The sequence below is a fragment of the Vipera ursinii genome, assembly GCF_947247035.1.
Source record: "Vipera ursinii genome assembly, chromosome: 1".
In the NCBI taxonomy this organism is placed as follows: Eukaryota; Metazoa; Chordata; class Lepidosauria; order Squamata; family Viperidae; genus Vipera; species Vipera ursinii.
The window spans coordinates 106,329,852-106,346,107 of NC_139512.1; the positions used below are offsets into that span (position 1 = coordinate 106,329,852).

The window sequence follows — 16,256 nt, forward strand, 5'->3', positions numbered from 1 at the left end:
GCTTCATTTTTTTCCCCTCACTGCTGATTCCTATCATGCTACAAAGTCACTGAAAAAACACTGATCCCATATCTAATTCTCCATTCTAACATTCAGAAACGTATATGTATTTATTCAAAAGCACTTCCTGGTGTGTGCAGTGAGGCTTACTCTTCTGTAAGTGAGTTTAGAACTGCAAGGTAAATAATTACTCCATTCCCTTTCAACTCAGTTGGAGGTGTGATTGGATGGTAGTAGAATTCAAAAAAATTACAAGAAATAAAATTGTCCTATAAACCATAGTAACTCACTGACTAACTTTGTTCCAGTCAATCTCTCTCCAATCAACCTACCACACAGATATGCAAAGGGAATAAAATGAAAACTTTGAGCTCCTGGAGGACAAGATGGAGATAGATCTAACCAATTAAAAATATAAACATGGTGAGAGTTAAGTACAACCTTTAGTAAACAAACTAAATGCCATCACCAAGCAACCAAGATTTGTCATCCGTCTATCAGAAAAGCGTTCCCATTACTGTATTTCCTGTTTAAGATTATGAAGCTGTTCCGATTCCAAAGAGAAAGGCATTCTCTTTATGCTCAGAGGTGCTTTTCTGTAAAGCTATTCCGTTAAAGAAAATTGGAAGGTTCCCTTTTTGCCTGCCAAAATAATTTTGCCTGCCAGGAAGTTTTGGAGACCAGTGAACTGTGTCCACTTCTTTTAGCTGTCTCGTCCTTTTTGCCTCTGTGAATTTATACAGCCCTGCCTTAATCACAAGCATATTGCACCAATGGATTATGCCCCTAGTAGGCAAAAACATTTTGGACGTGAAATTTTAACACTAGTGGTAGGTAAAAAGGGAACAAGAACCACTTCAATATTGTTTCTGCAAAAATGTATTCCATCCCTTGAAATCCCTTGCAAATACGTGGAAGCAGATGGTTACTGAATTCTAAAACAGAAATGTTTAAATAAAAGCAAGGATAAATAAATAAATATTTATTTATTTGTTTCGATTTATATACCTCCCTTTTCCCGAAGGACTCAGGGCGGTTTACAGGGCAAATTAAAACAGTGCAATGTACAAATTAAAATAAAATTAGATTAATAGCCCCAAAACAGTTTAAAATTTAAAATTTAAAACCATTAAAACCCCTCAGTCTAGGCTGGCTAAATCAAATAGCCAAGTTTTTAGGCTATTTATATATATATAAATATAAATATATATATATTTATTTATTATTTATCCCCCTTAATATTTTTACAGTGAGGCGTTTCCAAACTATATTTTCACATGTCTCGGATGGGCTGTATTTTAACAGTGACATTTTATTGCTCATGAAATTAGAGGGCTAGAAGAAAATTATAATCTATCTCTGCCAGTGAAAATAAAAATGCCTTTGACACGGTTATGAAAGATGACTGCACAGTCTATCCTAAATTGAAAGGCTAGCCTAATGGCAACCTTGAAATTTAACTCTGAATCTCCCGCTATTTGTATCCTACGCCTTGTGGAGAAACTTCAGACTGTCATCACTGGGAGAATTTATCCATCAACATGTAAAACCGCGTCCTACCCACGCCCTGCTATTTTTTTTTTTAGTCGGCGCAAGGCACTCTGGGAAAGAGAGTCAATTCTGGTCGTTTTCTTCGTAAATAGACATGTGACTTTCTAGAAGTACCGACTACAGCTCCCAGCATTCAGGGGAACTTTTATATCATTGTAGGGAGAGAAAAAAAGTACATAAAGAGGCGGCATGCGCTAGTTGTAAACTTGATGCCTCGAATGCCGCTGGTTTTGAAACGAGCTGTCTTTATGAATGAAAGGTGGTGAGTTTGGGGATATTTGACTATTAAATATTTGCACATTGAATTGCATGCGTGTTTTGTCATTAGAAAAATCGTAAAGACCCACCTTTTTGCAAACAATCACGATCCTTTCTATCGCTTCCTCAGTTGTCTCTGAGTCCTTATAAGGAAGTATTTGCCTAATGCGGTTTCCTTTCATTCTGTTGTTTCTCCGCTTATGTGTGCCCTTTTCTCTCTGCCAGACACCAGGGGAAAAAGTGAGATTCAGTGGCTACAGTACTGCAGTCATCGGAGATGATGAAGGCAGATTTATCATTTTTCTGTATGTAGTACAGGGAAGAAGACGGACCAAATAGTTATCTCGGATTTGTTCGTTTCATTTCACTCTGGTCCCAGTGATCGACCCAGACTGGATCTTTCAACATTATCCTGGGACACACATATTTGCCTTCATTTATTTATTCATTTCTACTTAACGACAAGGGTGAGGTTGACTCGTATCCTTGCCTCTTGAGTGGTTCCTGTAATTTATACCTTTTCCCTACCTATTTATTATAAATTCATGATTGCAAACAGGTATTCCAACTTTCATGGATGAAACTGAACTGACCACAAATTATTTACTAACTAGAAACTGAAATATAAAAGTCTTGCTGAATCCAGTCAAACTCCTTCACTATTAAACATTTAGTTAATAAACTAAAGACTATTGTGAAATAATACTTCCTGAGAGCTTTCAAACAATCCTTAAATGCAACACATTGCAGAACTGAAATGGCAGTTTGCTATAAGCCTGATTCCAGATTGATTCCAGCTCTGTTAGTGATAAAAATGATTAGTTAATTCATTACTCTTATAGCAATTTTGTATGTGGCATTTACATGTGTGTAAGTACTTATGATGGTATTCCTGGAAGATTTCTATAGATGAATGACTGTTTTCTAGTCTCTTTGTTAAGTTTTTACATAGGCCCCTTCTTCTACCACTTTAAAATCTGTGGTGTTAATTCTAATCCACTTTATCTACCCAGAGAAGTTATATTTCACCCAGCACAGGAATAAAGGAACGTCAATAAGGGAACTTTGGTTCACAAGAAAAAGGCCTTTGAATTGCTATGATTGGCACAGCAAGGCAATGGGCAGTGAGGAAGGCTGACCATAAAATTTTGCACAGCAAGGAAAGTCAACGCAGGGGAGCAGGGCTAAGATAGGTGCTGATTCTTGGTAATATAAAAGCAATTTTTAAAATAAGCTCCTGAAACCATCTAAAGGGATAATGTTGGAAGGGAGTTGGGAAGATGCTGAATTGGACTACATTGGACTTGGATAGACTTTGGTCTAATTTATTTATTTATTTTATTTATTTATTTTATTACATTTATATACTGCCCTTTCCCGAAGGATTCAGGGCGGTTTACAGGGTGATTAAAAACAAAAATACAAAAGTTAAAAACAATCCAGACACAGTTCTTTTATATACTTAAGCAATCTTTCAAGGCAGGCACGCCTCCATTTGCTGCAATGTTGGAATTGTTACAGAGTGGCATGGCACAAACACTATAGACATTTTATATTACAAACTGGTTCACAGAGAGTTATCAATCTATTTTTCTCCCCTCTTCCTAAAAATCTGTACTTTTCATTATTTTAAAAAGTATGGGCTGTTGGCTATTGATTTCCAGGCTTGGTAATTAGGTTGCAAACGTTTCGTCTCCGTTCAGTGTGGTTTGAATTGTGTTCGGTTTGCTTGGCATGTTGCTTCTGGTATTTCAGTTGAAGTAGCTTTCCTGCTCTCAGTGGTTGGTAGGCAGGGTCAATGTCAATGTGTCTGTTCACTGATTGGGTTGGTGGAGATCCAAGCCTCAATGAATTCTCTTTCTCTCCCTGAATTTGCTTGGGTTATAATTATGGTCCCAGTTAGATTGAACTTGTGTCCTGAGTCCTTGTGGACGGACATGAGGGACAATGGGTCATGTCTTTTGATAGCCAGGGAGTGCTCGTGCAGTAGCTTTTTTCCTGTTTGGCCTACATAGTTCTTTTCACATTTGTTGCACTGGACTTGATATATGACACCTGATCTTTGATTTGTTTCTGTTGGCTCTTCAGGATTTGATAGGGTCCTTCTAAGAGTTGAGGTTGTTTTGTGGACTGCTGTGAGGTTGTCTTGGCACAGTAGTCCTGCTGTCATCTCTGAAATGCTCTGTATGTAAGGAATTGTGATTCGTTTGGTCATTGTTGTTCTTATTGTAGTTGTGTTGTTTTGGGCGTTTGTGTTATTTGTGTGTAGGGATCTCTGGATGAAGCCTTGTGGATATCCGTTTCTTTCAAAGATTCTGCATAAGTATCTCAGTTCTGCTGATCTGGCTTCTGTGGGGTTGCAATGGGATTCTGCTCTTCTGAAAAGTGTTCTGACACAGCTTTGTTTATGGCATTTGGGGTGGTTGCAATGGAAGTTGAGGATTTGGTCTCTGTGTGTTGACTTTCTGTATACAGATGTTAGAAGTTGGCCATTGGTGGTTCTGGTTACAAGGAGCTCCAGGAATGGCAGTTCATTGTTGTTCTTAGATTCTATCGTGAATCGGATGTCTGTGAAGATGTTGTTGATTTTTTAGTAGATTTGGTCATTTAAAATGTATGTCTTGTGTTTATATCCTGCCTGTCTTATGAGAGGATAGTAGGCATATGGGGGTGGGGGGGGGGAAATGGGGGTGGGGGGGGGTTCCCCCTCATTTCATCCTATAGCAACTCTCCAGGGAAGTTAGCAGAAGGAAATATTGCTTCAAAATTATTTGGTAAGCTCCTTAGTCAAGTGCAAACTAAAATCCAAGTCTGCTTGGAGCCAGTCTGGTCCCTTCACAGCTTCCAATTAACTTTCTTTACTGAAAAACATAATAATAATGCTTTACTGGATGAAAAGTTCTATCAATGTGATATATCCCAGCAAAGAAAGAATTGGCTTTAGGTTTGGTTATTAAGAAATGTAACTCTTTTTTTAAAGTCCCCAAATGTCAAAGCCATTTGGGAGGGATCTGATTACGATAGATGCACCTATTTTTATGTAAAATATGTATTTTCATTCTGAATAGCATAAACATCAGCAAATCAATGCAAAGGTGACATCTTCTTACTCCAGACCGAGTTAAGTGTCATAACAGAATGTTAGCTGAATGCATATTCACTCATTTGGCATTCCCTCTCTGTGGGTTTTTTTTTAGCAAGTTGCATGGCTAAGGTGTTATTTCTCAGTTCGCTTTGAATTATATTTCATCATTCACAGTTTGATCCTGGCTCCATAGAACAACATTTTGTCCAATTATATGAGAGATTTATGCTGAGTGAAAGCATGCCCTGCTGTAAGGCAAAATGAGCTTCAGACAGCCAATGCTTGTGTACAGCAGTCCCCCAAGTAGAAGTGGGCCTTCTCCTCAAACCTGGATCCGCTATGCTATCTGTTGCCTTCAAGAACAATGGAAGATGCTCTCCCACTGCCAGTATTGACAAGAGGGTTTGACCAGTGGTGGGATTCAGCCAGTTTGCACCATTTCAGTAGAAGTGGTAGCTAATTTTTTGTTGCCCAGGCCCAGAAACGACTTCGGAAGCAGCATCCACACAGAAAACCGGTTGTTCACATATTTGAATCCCACTTCCACTCATGGGAGGAACACCATCTTGGGTTGTCATTTCTTTTCTTTTTTTCTTTTTTTTACTTCAGGAAGATCTTTGCTTCACTCTGTCTTATAGCATATTGCAACACAGAGTTGTGAAAGAGTGGGTTTTTTCGTCTTTTGGCAATAAAGGATTTCATTAAGTCTGATGTCGGCTTTCTTACCATTAAATGAATTTGTTGGATCAACTATTTTCTTTTTCCCTTTCAAGGTGAGAATAGAAGATGGCCGACCCTGATAGCACCGTCATAAATACCAGTATTTATCAGGTGAAGTATTAATTACAACAATGCCTTACATGCACAATTTGAAAGGCTTCTGCAGCTGTCTGCTTCTTGCATGTGGTTAGGTTTTGCTGTTCTGCTTCTGCAAATCATGAAGGAAGCTCTTTCTTTTTTCCTAATATTGAACCAGCAGCAAGCCTGGGTCTCCAAAACAGTATTATTTGGTCCCAAGCTCCTTGTTTCTTGCCTTGATAGCAGTACCCTTTAAAAGTAGAGGGATTTATTTGACAACAGTCACATAAGATGCTAACTTATGTTTAATAAAATGTGGTTTGTAGAATGAACTCAATTATTCTAGGCTTGAGCAATCACAATTCACTTCACTGAAGCAACATGACTTGTCAGTGCACTTTGCAACTGGGTTTGGCACTTTGGATACTGGAAGAAAATGCAAAGCAGGGCCCATGTACCCACTTATTCTGCCTTTAGAACTAAGATTACATGGTTACAGGAAGCACCTTCTAAGAAATGCTTTGCACAAATCTTCAACAAAATTTCCTTTTGGAAATTTTCCGTAGCTACTGGATTCACAAGAACTATAAACTAACCCCTTCATGTTAAGTTCATAAGTCCTCATAAATGGCATTGTATAATTAAAGGGACTTGGAACACATCACACTGGTTAAACTTAAACCAGATGAGCAAGAGTATTGGAAATAGGTAATCTATCAAACAATTAGATCCCTTTATTAGTAATAACCAGCATCTTGAATTTTAACCAGCAATTAGCATACACATAACTGATTTCTGTATTGGTATTCTGGATAATTTTTGAATAGTCTTCAACATCAGCCTCATGTAGACAACATTGCAGTACTGTAGTTCATTCATGAGATGACTTAGGGCACAAGTGTCCATCTGAAGGTTTCCTTGAACCAAGAACATGTCCAACTGGTACACTAGACAAATCTGAGAATCCACAATCATGCCCCTCACTAGTCTCAAAGGAAAAATGTTTCTCCTTATTGGAGGCAGCTTAGGTTTTTGAAGGCTATCTCTGGTGTCACTCAAAAAGTTCCCAGTGCTGCCCTTTGCTTGGAAATAGAATCTATTTTAGCAGAAAGGTGAGTCTGGTTAAGAAAGAGCACTTATTAGCTTAAACTGACATTCTGCTATGAAGGCTAATCTCCCGATTCTTCTAGATAATATACTCAATTTGGAAGGAGACCTTAGAGGCAAACTACACAACTGTGGATATATCTATTTTAGCTTTGTAACCTTTGGGTTTTAAAAGAGAATTGCTAATGGATATTGATTTACAGAGAAAGAATGCTAAGGGCTATTTTTGCTTTGAGAAGGGACAGCTACAGAAAGCTTTCACCTAAGCAAGTATATGTAACCCTGATATTGCAAAATCTCTTAGCTCTTGTTAATACTCTGCTTTCAGTCTAAACTGGAATGAATATAATTGATGTATCCCTTTGTAGAGAGGTTTTCCCTTGTAATTCAGTCACCATTATATAACTCCAAGTAAGGCTCCAGGTAAGTTACATATATGTTGTAACTTGTTCTCTGTGTAGCTTTTAATGACGTCATTTTTAAAGTTGCTAATTTAATCTCATTTTTAAAATTTTATGATTTCTCCCTGGAATCTGTTAATTGCTATTGTAAATTCACCAACTGTTACAAATTGATTGTGAGCTGGAAGATGTATTCCTTGGTAGTTTTTGTGTTCTGGCCATGTCGATATATTGATTTTATATAAAATTTAAAGCTTAATTTCAGAAATATTTTAGAATGGATCTGTATCCTTTTAAAGTAGTTACATTAAAACTACATTAAAGTAGTTTTGAACAATGTGCCTTTGACCTGAAAGGGAAAATAATCAGTAATATGGGCAAAATTATATGTGTGAAACTGTTACCCTCTAAAGCACAGTTAATTAATTTTCCCAAGGGACACATGAGACAATGAATTTTCCTAAGGGGCCACATGAGAAATTCAGACTGTTTGGAGGACCAAAGGAGCAGTAGGGCTGTGAAGGTGCATAGGCATGCATACACGCAAATACATATTTTTTTAAAAAAAAATGCATTTTCAAAATAAAAGCAATCCACGCAAGCCACACGGGAACAACCAAAGGGCCAGATGTGGCCTGGAGGCTGTAAAATTCCCAAGTCTGTTCTAAAGCTTTTATGTCTCTTTCTGGATCTCTTGGAAGCATCAAGTTGACCACCACTGGTCATTTATTCATGCATTTAATTAAGGGGTGGAGATCCAGCTCCTTCCAATTTTTCCTTTTTGCATTTTTTTTATTTTGTCCTTTCCTCTGGTCAAACGAGTGTATCCTAAAGACATTTCACACGATGAGCTGGCACCCAGTCTAAAAAAGCGTGAATGGACCAAGTCTTACAATGAAAAGGAAGATTTATGGTGGCTGATAGAGACGGTGTACTCTCATTACTTGGATCTAAGACCATCCTGAATATTATTATGGGAATCATGTGTGAACTGATGACCACTGATTAATTACAGTACCTTCCTTGATGACTGATTTCCTTGCCATTCCTTTTTCTGGCAGCGTGCAAGGTCAGGTCCGGGCTTCTAGGCTGGAGTCACTTCTGCACACTACATAGTAATTATGCTGTAAATATAGGTTTTGCAGAGTTTTTTTTATATGTATAAATAGCTTTCTGAGTACAGTGCTGGATCAGAAGCACAGATGGTGTAATGTGATGATGAGAAAGATATAAAAGAGGAGAAAGTACAAGCCGCTTTCTCTTCCTTTCCATCCCTTTAATATTAGCTAAGACAATGTTCTTGAACATCTCCAGAAAGATCCAAAGGAAGCATTGGTTATTGCTGTGACGACCAGGACCATTTTCAATTTGGAGAGAGAGCATGAAATTTTCTTGACAAAGGGCAAAGAGGAATATGTGAAACATCAGCAAGCAAATGAGAACAGCCCCTTGGAGCAGGGAACAGCTTTTCCTTTAATTCAGGTAAAAAAAAGAGCGGGGGAGGGGATTTCTCTTAGCAAGACATTTGTATGAAGTCCACATTTTAAGTTTTAAAGCCTGTCCTCATCCAATACTCATGTACTAAATTAACCACATAGAGTCAATGCAGAAGGGACATTGTAATTGGGAGTTTTTCACCAGCAGTGATTCTGGCTTGATCGCAACTTTTATATCCATATGTATGGAGATAATCAAGTTTTTGATTAGTGTTCAGTTTTTCCCTCTCTTGCCCATTAATTGTAATTCTAATGTATACTCCATTTTCTAAGAAATAAGAACTCCAATTATTAGGTACCCAGGTATTCTTTTTATGATGAAGTTAGAAGGCTTATGGGCATTTTATAATAGTCTTGTATATAAATAAAAGCTGTTCACAAGGTATGATAAAAAAATAAGTCAAAATGTTGACTTGCTCATTTTTTATATAGGTTGCACACGTAACACATAAGAATAGATGGAGAACTTTGATCTCACAGTTGTGGCTACAATCTTGACATTTTTGACCACGTTCTGCAAAGAATCATCTATTGCTGTTCAGGGTTTTCCCATCTTCAGAATTCACTCCAGATCATTAATGTGGACACACTGTATTGAATGTATGAACTTTCAAACAATTGCTACTACATTTAAAACGTCATTTTTTGCAGAGTGGCCATATATGGCCATTAAAGTCTTGCATTCAGAGAAACCTACAGTATAGTAATGCATGTCCCAAAGGTGCTTTTTCAAAAGGCAACTGGACTTCCTTTGTTTTTTTTTTCCCTTGAAGACGTTTCACTTTTCATCCAAGAAGCTTGTTCATGAATTGAAGAAGCTTCTTGGATGAGAAGTGAAAGAACTTCTTCATGAATTGAAGAAGCTTCTTGAATGAGAAGCAAAATGGAAAAAAAAACAACAAAGAAAGTCCAGCTACCTTTTGAAAAACCACCTTTGGGGCAACCATGACCTGGATGACTGAGAATCTCCATAGACACATAACAACGCATCTCGGCCTGCTTCTTTCAGGCACTGCAGTTTGTGAACAAGAAACTTCTGGAAAGAGACCCTGAAGAAAAGGGCCTCTTTGATGTCATTGTTCTCTCCAATAACAGTCCAGAGAGTGGTGTGCGAATAATCAACAGCGTGAAACATTATGGTAGGTTGCCTGTTTGAGTTGGTCACCCAGACTTTGAGCCAGTTATTTGCTTTTAGTCTCACAGAACGGTTGTTGAGAAAATAGGAGGAGGGGATGCTATGTATATGCCTTGAGCTGCTGTGGTATATAAATCTGGTTTAATAAATATAACTTGTGTAACTTTAATATCCTCATATGAGGGAAAACATTGAGCTTGAGAATTAGTTATTCCTCTGCCAACTCCATTTTTTAATCAGTTTTGCACAGCCATGGAGCCCTTCTCTTCTTTCCCTATAGTTTCAAATGTGTTCTTGCACCATTTTAATCTCCTTTAAGAAAAACAAAACTCTGGAGGAGCCAGCTAACCACTTCATAGTTTTTAATAGTTGGATTGCACAAATGGGATTGTGATATATCTCTTTGCTGCTTCAACCTCTATTTGTATTCCTCCTTTACCATCCTTATTTGTGCCTGGATTTTAAGGTTTGGAAATCTCCAAGTTTTGCTTTGTCAGTGATGAGGATTCTACCCAATATTTGAAAACCCACAATGTGAAACTTTTTCTCTCAGCTGACCCAAAAGATGTATGCAACGCACTTCAGAGAGGTTTGTTCTTTTGTATTTTGCATTATATTTTGTTGCCATCTCCCTGATTATGTCCTGAGTTGAATATGCCTCCTCCGTTATAGCCTATCACAAATTCTGAAAGGGCCTTCCTGTGAAAATCCTCCATGCTTCTCCAAGATCATGCCAACAAGGAACAATATCTCCTCTGTGTTAGCTTTTCAATGTTGACATTCTGTCAATGAAGTATATCAGGTTATTTTGTAGCTTAAACACTGAGGGCAGCAAGTAGTGTTAGATGCACTCAGTCCCAGTTGGTGTCACTGTTTAGCAGTGCAGGTTTTTCTGAAGTTGGCTGTTATCGGGCAAGTAAGTCTATTTCTCATGAAAAAGGAATAGGCATTTTCTGTTCAGGTATTTCAGTAGGACCATTACAAGCACGTAAAGCACATTGATCTAGCACAGGGGTAGGCAACCTTGGCTCTTTTATGACTCGTGGACTTCAACTCCCAGAATTCCTGAGTTGAAGTCTACGAATCATAAAAGAGCCAAGGTTGCCTACCTCTGATCTAACACATTCTTCTCTAACTTGGTGTCCTATTTGACCTGCAACCCTCCCAGAATTTCCAACCAGTTGAGAATTCTACTTCTCGTAAAAGGGGAGGAGATAGGTTTTGAGGCCAAGGAAGGCTTTTCTGTCTCTCTTCACCTACTCTGTGGTGCCTCTTAAGGAGAACTTTGGTGACAAGAAAAGTTGTCAATCCTGGCCTCAGAAACATATGATGATTTGATGGCTTCTCCTGAGGGGTTCTGTGCAGTCATAAAACATTTTAACCATTTCTGCTTCGTGCAAATAAATAATCCACATCATCTTCAGGAAATCATATAATGATAAGGAGTGACTTCTTCAATTGGGGCAAGAGCCAAAATGTCTCTTCTGTACAGGCAAGGTAACAAGTCTGTTTGTCCTGCAGGAGTCTCAGCAGCCCTCATCTTTCAGCAGGAGATACAGGCTCCTAGAACCCAATTACGAGTTGTCTTTGATGGTGATGCTGTACTCTTTTCTGATGAGACTGATCGTGTCTTTCATGAGAAAGGTCTTGAGGAAGCAGTAGAATATGAAAAAATTATGGAAACTGTACCCATGGGAGAGGTAAGGTTGCCTACATTCCCTAGAAGATGTTCCTATCTTCTCTCTTCTCTCCAAGGGTGATACCTAAATTAAGCAGTAATTGGTTTGCCCCTCCCCCAACACTTCTTCCTAATACCTTCTCACTGCTGCTTCTGATCTTCTTAATGGCTTCCTCACTCCACTTTTTCCCATGTCTTCCCATCAGCTTGCCCACCCACTGGTCTTTCCAGTGTCTTCCTGCCACTGCTACTAGACTTCATGTCAGCCCACTCCTTCTACCTTCAACTATGTGTTTTACAACAATTGTAGAAATGGTATTTTTCATTCAATTTAGCAAAGAATAACAAAGTATGTGTAACTTTAAACTTTAATATAACTTTAAAAAAGAATTCACAGCTAGTTAAACCAAAGTGAGCTGTCTGAATAATACCTCTGCTTTACCTTCCCTGGTACCAATTCATTTCAAAGGCTAACTCATGAGGAATTTGTTTTAGTGCATCTATTTATGTCGACAAAGCAGCGTTCTATATGTTTCTTACATAATGCATTAATGGTTATGAAAATATTACTGAACTGAGATATCAAAGTACAGTATAAAGTTCTTCCATATTGCCTAATGGGTGAATTCAGATTCACTACTTTACTGAATTGCCTTCATGACCAACCCGTATTGTTAATAGGCTAAAGCAGACATGTCAAACTCGCGACATCATGTGACGTCGCGCAATGTATTGGAGCCTTTTCGCCATTGCCAGCACTTTAATAGCCCTGGGCTAAAGTAAGATCCCCATGTTGATCATAATTACTCATTATAAAATAAAAGAACAATAGAGCTTATTTGTCCATCTCTGAGTAGAATAAATGGGTCTTCAGTTTTGCTCTCCAGCTGTCTGAAAAATAATACAGTACCATTCTTTCTGCTTCCTGCCATCTTTTCCAGGGCCCCCTGAAAGCGTTTGCTTTGCATCTTGGGAAGATGCGCAAAAAGTTTGGTCAAGAGGATTCTCCTATCCGTATCTATTTAGTGACTGCCCGCAGTGGCCATGATATGGGCACCCGGATCATCAAAACCCTTCGGGAGTGGGGACTACCGACTGATGAAGCATTCTTCATGGCTGGAGCTCCAAAAGGTCCTATCCTCTCCAAGATCCAGCCCCACATCTTTTTTGATGATAATTTTCACAACATCAAAGGCGCTCAAGATGTTGGCATACCCTCTGCATTGGTCCCTTATGGCTGTCACATAGGATCGTAGGATCACAGTGTTCTGTCAGTTAAGAATACCAAGATTTCTAAGTAAAAGGGATACAAACAACCTTTTAAATATACAGTGAGAGCAATGTGTAGAATAAATTACATTTATACAAAATAGGAAGTGACTTTATCTGATCAGGGTAAAGTTCTTATTTAAAAAAAGCGTTGGGGGGGAGAAATCAATGCTTAACATGTAGCAAATTGGTTCCTTTATTTGACTGTGCATCTTATTTTCCATTGATGACATTTGGAGATTCTGTGTTATTACAACAAAAGGTCATTCCGAACAAAACATTCTGGACTTCTGTATTGTTCGGGAGCATATAGAAAAGCTATTTGCATGGGACAGATTCTGCTTTCCAAGTGGAATTACTGTAACCATAAGAATTCTATTCCAGCACCTCCATGAAAAATTAACTGTTCTCGCTAACAGCTTAAGTTCCCACATGGTTGCTGCTGGTGACACCAATTTGCTGCAGGTCTTATAAAGAATGGTCTTTTCTCATTTCTGGCTGTTTTAATCCTTTCACGCTGTTTGAATTGAATGTATCTGCCCCTTTTCCTGTATTCTGTAGGTCTTCCATCTGTTTCCAGACTGAGCTACTGAATTATGGCAGCAAACCAGTGGTTTGGCAGAAAAACAGGGGGATGTTTAAACCCTGGCGTGAGTGTAGTTTATCAGAAACCCATCACCACCACTACCACCCCCCTCTGCAACTCCCTAAAAAACTCTCCCCAACCCCCAGAAATCCATACCCACCATGTTGGTGGTGTAATTTTATTCTGTGATTGTTGGCCACCATGACCCTTAGCCCAAAGTGACAGCCACTTTGGCCTTTAGCAACTCCTTGGAAATAATTTCAAATGAGACCTTGAAAACCGTCTACTCTTCACACGCAGGGAAGAATTTTAAAAAGTTGAGAGTGAAATTCTGACTTAAGAATTTGAACTTACTTTAAAGTGATTACTTTCTTTAGGCATATGTCATTCGTTTAAAGATATTAGAAAATGGAGCTTAAATAATTTGAATAGTTCTAAGCGTCAACATCTTCCCTAATCTTGGAGAAAGCTAAGCGGGATGAGACTTACATATAAATCACTTGGCACCATCTGATAACGACTCCAGCTTTTCCTGGTTCCATTTCATTTTTGTAGTTTCTCCTATATATTTACATTTATTTTTATTATTGTTGGTCCTATCAAACTGAATAAAATCACTACTGAAACAGTCAGTAAATGGATGGGATGGTAATTCTTCTGTTCTCCTGTAATTAAAAGGCATATTGTCCATGATATAATGCCACTTGTTCCAGTTGTGACCATTCCTGCAGCAGGAGACCCTGGCAAGAGTAATTCACTCCCTTGCATTACTCTAGTATAGACTACTGCAATACACTGCGCGCGGGACTGCCTTTGAAGACTAACTTTGAAGACTCCTGGTGGCACAGTGGTAGAATGCAGTATAGCAGGCTAACTCAACCCACATCCAGGAGTCAATGGGGCTCAAGATTGACTCAACTTTCCATCTTTCCGAGGTTGGTAAAATGAGATACCGGATTGATGGGGTCCATATGCTGACACTGTAAACTGCACAGAGAGTGCTGTAAAGCATTATGTAGCAGTATATAAGTCTAAGTCAGGGGTCTTCAAACTTGGCCCTTTTATGACTTGTGGATTTCAATTCCCAGAATTCCTCAGCTACCATGCCTGGCTGAGGAATTCTGGGAGTTCCACAAGTCATAAAAGGGCCATGTTTGAAGACCCCTGGTCTAAGTGCTAATACCAGGGCTTTTTTTCTCATAGAACGCTCAGAACGGAGTTCCGGCACCTTTTTTGGATGGAACCTTGTAGGATAGGCAAGGCGGGTTGTATGACGTGTGAGTTCCGGCACCTTTTTCTTATACAAAAAAAGCACTGGCTAATACTATCGCTACTACTCAGGAGCAAGCATTAGTGAAAAATGCAGTGACCCAGTTGCTAATAGGTGAGAGCCATTCCAACCATGAAATTTTGATTTTGTAGATGCTGAATCGGCTTCCAGTGGGCTTTAGAATAAAATGTTTAAAAACCCTTCTTTAGCACTCTCATTTTTGCATAGAGCTGACCCCTCTCTCTCTCATAACACATTCTGTAAATCTGCTATATGTAGACAAGCTGATAAATTTAATGGTTAAATATTGTGAAATTGAGTATAAGTGGTTCCAAATTTCTTAAATAGATAGCTCATGCTAAATATCAGATGTGAAAAATGTATCTTCTGCCACTTATTTTGCAAGAACTTACTTAGGTTTTAACATGTGATGGTTGTGTAATGGCAACAAACATATCTAGTTTAAAATAGCTGTCGGTGAAGGGAATCAACTATTCTGCATTAAAATTATGTTGTTGACTATGTGCAACATTTTTATACCAACATGTATACTGATACTGATTGTTACGAACTCTTCATAAGGGAATAATTTAATACTTAATATAATATAAAGAGAATACTTTAATAATCAACTAAAAGTAGTGGTTGCAAAAAATGCATTGGAGGGATGCTTATTACAGGCAAAACAATTACTACAAGCAGAAGAATCAGAAGCTATAAGAATGAGGACATTCACTGCATTTGCTGAAAAGCAGCTAGGCATATTCAAATAATGGCTTATGATTTTAAAAACTTTCATTTTTACAGAAATTATAAATAGTTTCTAATGTAGAGATTTTTGTCTTTAGAAACTTAAGGTCCACTCACCTATATCAAAAATCTAAGCCCTACTATGATAGAGGTCCAGGAATTTGATTTTTTATTTTGTGAAATAGTTAATGAATTGACAGGAAATCTGCAATTATATTTACCATTTACTGCTATTTCAAGAATGAGAATTCAATTATCAAGTGTTTCACTATGAACAATGTACTAGTCCACTTGTGGACGACCACTGATCTAGATAACTGATAGACCAATCAGTTTGCTATCCCAAATTGTCCACCAGAAGACATCATACAGCTCTTTAGCACAATTATTATGTTCGGTTTCTACTATTGGAAATATAATTAAATAACATTTCAAATATTATTTTGCTTGTCTGTGGGGGTGAGATCAGGGGCAGTATGTTCAAAAGGATATAAAGGTAACGGTTCCCCCACACATGCGTGCTAGTCGTTTCCGACTCTAGGGGCCGGTGCTCATCTCCATTTCAAAGCCGAAGAGCCAGCACTTGTCCGAGGATGTCTCCGTGGTCATGTGGCTGGCATGACTAGACACCAAAGGCGCACAGAGCGCTGTTACCTTCCCACCATAGTGGTCCCTATTTTTCTACTTGCATTTTTATGTGCTTTTGAACTGCTAGGTTGGCAGAAGCTGGGACGAGTAACAGGCACTCACTTTGTTACGCGACACTCAGGATTCGACCCACCAAACTGCCGACCTTCTGATTGACAAGCTCGGCGTCCTAACCCACTGAGCCACCGCGGATATATGTGTATTTTAAACGCTGTAATCACAAG

At 38.5% G+C, this 16,256-nt stretch overlaps 1 protein-coding gene across 4 annotated transcripts; it reads left to right on the forward strand.

Annotated features, from left to right (window-relative positions):
- The first annotated feature begins 404 nt into the window (after positions 1-404).
- LOC310631784 (cytosolic 5'-nucleotidase 1A-like) lies at positions 405-15,722 on the forward strand. Of its 4 annotated transcripts, XM_083348487.1 has the most exons (8): positions 1,720-1,813; positions 5,668-5,725; positions 8,515-8,682; positions 9,706-9,835; positions 10,298-10,420; positions 11,353-11,531; positions 12,451-12,640; positions 13,340-15,722. In XM_083348487.1, exons 2-8 carry the CDS (start codon positions 5,681-5,683, stop codon positions 13,369-13,371), a joined length of 867 nt encoding a protein of 288 aa, XP_083204613.1. In that variant the 5' UTR covers positions 1,720-1,813; positions 5,668-5,680; the 3' UTR covers positions 13,372-15,722. The 4 variants fall into 4 exon arrangements, with proteins under 4 accessions (XP_083204612.1, XP_083204613.1, XP_083204610.1 ...); XM_083348486.1 differs by lacking the exon at positions 1,720-1,813 and adding an exon at positions 405-423 and having other exon boundaries at positions 12,451-15,722; XM_083348484.1 differs by having other exon boundaries at positions 12,451-15,722.
- Positions 15,723-16,256: the final 534 nt, after the last annotated feature.

Bases quoted from the DNA above. Each gene is read 5' to 3' on its own strand.
- LOC310631784 (XM_083348486.1), top strand. From the start codon at position 5,681: ATGGCCGACCCTGATAGCACCGTCATAAATACCAGTATTTATCAG. The intron at 8,683-9,705 runs GTAAAAAAAAGA...TGCTTCTTTCAG, and splicing joins CAGCTTTTCCTTTAATTCAG to GCACTGCAGTTTGTGAACAA. The intron at 10,421-11,352 runs GTTTGTTCTTTT...TTTGTCCTGCAG, and splicing joins ATGCAACGCACTTCAGAGAG to GAGTCTCAGCAGCCCTCATC.